This window comes from Trichechus manatus, unplaced genomic scaffold, assembly GCF_000243295.1.
Source record: "Trichechus manatus latirostris isolate Lorelei unplaced genomic scaffold, TriManLat1.0 scaffold00004, whole genome shotgun sequence".
Taxonomy (NCBI): Eukaryota; Metazoa; Chordata; class Mammalia; order Sirenia; family Trichechidae; genus Trichechus; species Trichechus manatus.
In genome coordinates, this window is record NW_004443940.1 from 23,267,392 (window position 1) to 23,272,538 (window position 5,147).

Consider the following 5,147-nt stretch of genomic DNA (forward strand, 5'->3'; position numbering starts at 1 on the left):
TTAAGTCTGGTCTTCTTACTAGAATTTGAGTTCTGCACCCCCCCTTTCTCCTGCTCCGTCAGGGACTCTCTGTTGTGTTCCCTGTCAGGGCGGTCATTGGTGGTAGCCGGGTACCATCTAGTTCTTCTGGTCTCAGGTTGATGAAGTCTCTGGTTTATGTGGCCCTTTCTGTCTCTTGGGCTAATACTTCCCTTGTGTCTTTGGTGTTCTTTGGTTGGGACCAATTGATGCATCTTAGATGGCCGCTTGCATTCATCGGTGTTATTTTAAATGCCCCACAAGTGAGTGTAACGTACAGCGAGGGTTGAGGACCAATGGACCACTAAGTTAGCAGTTACTTAGTTCAGATGACCCAGACTTTGGGCTGTCATTCAAAACACTCTCCATAATGGTGATTACTGATGTGTTACTCTCCCTTGAAATTCCTCCTCAGCCCCAGCCCCATGTGAAGCAGGGTTTATCCAACCAAGGGTAGTCTGAATTACAGGCTTTGGAGACTGCTAAAATGGTCTTCAGGTGATTACTGTAACAGTCAAGATCATGTTCATTTTTGGAAGGAGGGCGTGTTATTATTAGGATTGGGGCACATGGGGAGTCTTCTTGTGTGGCTGGCAAAATTCCGGGTGTTATTCACCTTAAGCTATGCATTTGTTGTGTATAGTTTTCTGAATCTGTGTTTTGTTTTACAATATAAAAAATTTTTTTAAACTATTTTTAATGATGTTGAGCTTCTGTTGGCTGTCATTAGTGACGTATGACCATGGCCCTCGCTCTCCATAGGTCTCAGCCCCACAGAATTGCCGTTTGATTGCCTTGAGAAGACCAGCCGAATGCTCAGTTCCACATACAACTCAGAGAAGGCTGTCGTGAAGACATGGCGCCACCTTGCCGAGAGCTTTGGACTGAAGAGGGATGAGATCGGGGGCATGACGGACGGCATGCAGCTCTTCGACCGCATCAGCACAGCAGGTTACAGCATCCCGGAGCTGCTCACAAAACTGGTGCAAATCGAGCGGCTGGATGCCGTGGAGTCCCTGTGTGCAGACATACTGGAGTGGGCTGGGGTCGTGCCCCCTGCCCCCCAGCCATCCGCTACATCCTAAGGGGCGTGACGGTGAACTGTCCTTCCTTGGGATGAGCCAAGGGACCTAACTGAGGGCTCTGGAGCTGTGAGCGGTGCCAACAGACTGACAAGAATCAAGGCTTTTTCTGGTACATCACCAGGGTCTACCTTAGGCTGTTCTACGGAGCAAGAGGAAAGGAGGCCTATCTTCCCATCTCACCAAAGATAAAGGGTTAAAGCTGGGTACTCCCAACTACTCACCTGTACCTCACTAGGCAGGATGAATATTTATTCATCTAGCCAGCCATTAATTCATTCTACAGACAGTGCTGAGTGGTACCCAGATGAACCAAAGAATGTGGGGATGACAAAGGTGAAGAAATCTGATCCTTGTCTCTAAGGAGTTTACAGTCTTGTGGGCGACCTAAGACATGTCTACAAACTGAATGAGCGGATGCGAAGAAAAGTAATAAAAGCCTTAAGGGAAGGAGATGGCTTCCCACTGGGACGATGAAGGAGGGCTTGCTCATGGAGAGAGTAACTTGCAAGTTTTGGCAAATGGCTACAAAACACAGGCCCCCCACCTGCTGTGTTGTTTCACGTTCAGGACAAGTCTGTTAAGATCCTACATGGTTTCATTGGCATAACTTTACCTGTCCTTGAGGTCATTCGTATTTCCCACAGCCCTCCCAGTCAGTAATGGAAGAGCTCACCCTGTGGCCTGTTTTTTGTCATAGGCCTGCAAGGCATGTATTTGTCCATCAAGTAGATCTGTGTGACAGTTGATTTCATTTACTCTGTGAGTCCTAGACCTGGTAGCTGAATGAATTGCTTTCCATACTCCTTATTAGTCAGAGTTGACTTTTGAGGGGGCAGCAACGCTCAAGGACATAAGTAGTTTAAATTATAATGTGCCAGGCTGTGTTTTTGCTTTAAGCAGAAATAAGTGGTAAACTCTGCTTAGAAAGGGAAAGGACAACTTCCTGAGGGTTCAGCCATGCATCATTCTAGTTTTCAAGAGTATTCAAGACTTCCAGATGAGCCTCAGGTCGTGCGAGTTTCTGACTCCAGGTCTGCTGAGCCAGTCGTTGAAAAGTGGGACCTGCGGTGTAATGAAGAGAGCTCTGGGCTTGGAGTCCAGAAACCCGGGTTCTCTGTGTGCCAGCTTGGGTAATTTTCTCTCGCTCCCTAGGAGTCAGTTTCTCTTCCTCCCAACTCTGCTAGTCTGTGATTTTATAATCAGAGAAAGTGAGGGTCAGGTGAGCAAAAAGGAAGTGGAGACATAGAAAATGCAAGGTTTTTGAGGTGCTCCATGGAGGTGAATACAGTGTGAATTGTCAAGTAAAATGGGAAGAAAAACAGGAAGGCTGGGATTTGGAGTTTTCACAGTAATTGTGATTATGAGACATAACATTTAGAGATAAAGTGAATAAACTGACACAGTTCTTGGCAGATTCTTTATTTCACCAGTAATTGCCAAGAGCTGGGGAGTCAGAGCAGCGATCACACCAGTGGGTGAATGTAGAGTTCACTGCTGAGGTCTTCTAGTGATAGGTTTGACTGCCGTTATTACTAAATTAAAACAAATGATATTTTTAAATTGCAAGTCACATGACTGAGTAAATGCTTGGCGGGGGCGGGGGTGGGAGGAAATCAGTCATTTGTTTAAAGCCAACAAGTAAACCAGTGTATGTAGAACATACTGTGATAGGACCATAATTAGGTTCTGAAGAGCCCTGGTGGAACAGTGGTTGAAGCATTCGGCTGCTAACAGAAAGGATGGCAGTTCAAACTCACCAGCTGCCTCACGGGAGAAAGATGTGGTCGTCTGCTTCCATAAAGATTTACAGCCTTGGAAACCCTATGGAGTCGCTCTGAGTCAGAATCGACTCGATGGCAGTGGGTATGTAGAACATACTGTGATAGGATCATAATTAGGTTCTGAATATTTCATATCATCATTGACTGTCTGTTTGCTGCTGTTTTTCAGAACCTGCTCAGTATATTCTAAAAGCTAACTACTCCACAGCAAAACTTAATTATCCTTTTACTTTCTCTTTGAAGTCCCTTTCCCCCTGCTTTGTGATAATGATGAGAGCCTCTCCCTTAATAAGACCACAAATGTCATATGTGATTAGCATACCGTTCCAGGATAACAGCTAGCACCTTCCTTAGAACAAGGTTTTCAGTGAAGGAGAAGGAATGACTGTCCAGACTGGGTGGTTTTGCCTAGTTTCACGCTATTAGTATTCTGGGGCCAGGGGCCAGCAGGCCTCAGACAATGTTTCATTAACTCTCAAACTGCCATTTAGGGAGCTAGTCCTTATATTGTTACATATTCCTTTGCCTTTTACTTATTTAGAAGTAAATCCAGGAAGGGTTTGCTCTGATGGAGCTTTAACCTACATTATGGAATTCAGAATTGGTGTGGCCATCATGATGATGAGCCTGACCAAGGCTGGAGTTCCAGCTGCCATTGTGTGGGGACAGTCATTGTTTTGCTATACTTACACACATTTAGAAAACACCCCAGGCTGGGTCTGTGGCCCTTAACCAGTGAAGTCTTAGTTGTCAATATTTTTGTCTAATTCTGTATATATAACTTATTATATTTTACAATCTCAATAAACAAATTAAAATAATATCTAAATACTGTTGTAATGTGAGCTCTTTTGGAGATGGGAGTGGGTGAGTGGAGAAAATCTGATTGCTCTGTTTCCTGGTTATTACACCATGTATGATGAGGCTATAGGATTGGGGGCAGCCAGGTGAGAATTGCCTAAACGGTTACGGCCTGGGCCATTCATTCAGCCGAGGCAAGTATTACAGTGAGATCACGTAAAGACCACCTGGAATGTTGCTTTCTGAGTTGCCATCATTAGTTTATAAGGCATTGTATTCCTTAGCTAGTGCTGTGTAACAAAGCATCCTAAAATTCATCGGCTTAAAGCAACAATCATTATTATAGCTCAGGTCAGTAGGGGTCAACTGATCTAGATTGGGCTCAGTTGATCTCAGCTGAGCTTGGTCATGCATCTGCATCTCAGCTGGGGCGACCGCTTGCTAGAACACTTTCCCTGGGGCAGCTTCACTCCATTGCCTGTCATATTCCTGAAGCTAGTGATCTAGCCCAGGTGTGTCCTAATTACAGCGATGGCAGAATCACAAAAGAGAGCCAAAACACAGTTTCTTAAGACCTAGCCTCAGAACTGGCACACTAGCACTTCTATCTTGTTCTATTGGCCAAAGCAAGTCACATGGTTGAATCAACCGTCAAGGGTAGAAAAATAGACTCCACCCATTTGTGTGAGTCAAATGGCCAAGGGCACGGCATGGGTATAGAAAAGGGTAAAAAGCTGGGACAGATGATGCAAACTTCCACAGGTATATTAGTTTCCTGTTGCTGCTGAAACAAATTACTACAAAATTAATGGCTTAAAACAATATGAATGTATTAAGTTACAGCTCTGAAGGTCAAAAGTCTAAAATGGATGGCATGCCTGCATTTCTCCTGGAAGCTTTAGAAGAGAATCTGTTTTTTTGCCTTTTCCAGCTTCCAGAGGTTGCCCACATTGCTTGGTTCGTGGACTCTTCCATCTTCCAAGCCAGCAGTCACATCACTGCAACCTCTGCTTCCATCACCACATTCCCTTCTCTGAGCCTCCTGCTTCCCTCTTTCCTTTATCAGAACCCTTGTAATTACATTGGCCTGCCCAGATAATCCAGGATAATCTTCCCCTCTCAAGATCCTTAATTTAATCACATCTGCAAAGTCCCTTTTGCCTTATAAGGTGACGTATTCAGAAGATCCAGGGATTAAGACATGGACACTTTGGAGGAGGGGGCATTAGTATACCAACCACAACAGGTGTAAATGGTTGTGAAGTAGAACATAGTAACAACTTCAGGGGCAATAGTGTGTCAAGTTGTACTTTCCAGCTGGGTCTCTTTTATTAAAGTAAGCAGTATCAGGCTTCCCACTGGGGATTAGGAGAGAGAGAATGAACAGGGAGTTTCCAAGAAGAAGAGCAAAGCTGGCCTGGAGGGGGTCAGTTCTAATGTGCTTATGGTGGAACTGCTTAGG

The 5,147-nt window shown here is 44.8% G+C and overlaps 1 protein-coding gene across 1 annotated transcript in view; it reads left to right on the plus strand.

Moving 5' to 3' along the window:
* EDAR (ectodysplasin A receptor) overlaps positions 1 to 1,103 on the plus strand; it is a 40,956-nt gene extending 39,853 nt beyond the window's left edge. Inside the window, exon 11 of the mRNA XM_023732242.1 lies at positions 781 to 1,103. Within this exon, the coding sequence (XP_023588010.1) occupies positions 781 to 1,103 (323 nt within the window). The remainder of the gene's footprint in view (positions 1 to 780) is intronic.
* Positions 1,104 to 5,147: the final 4,044 nt, after the last annotated feature.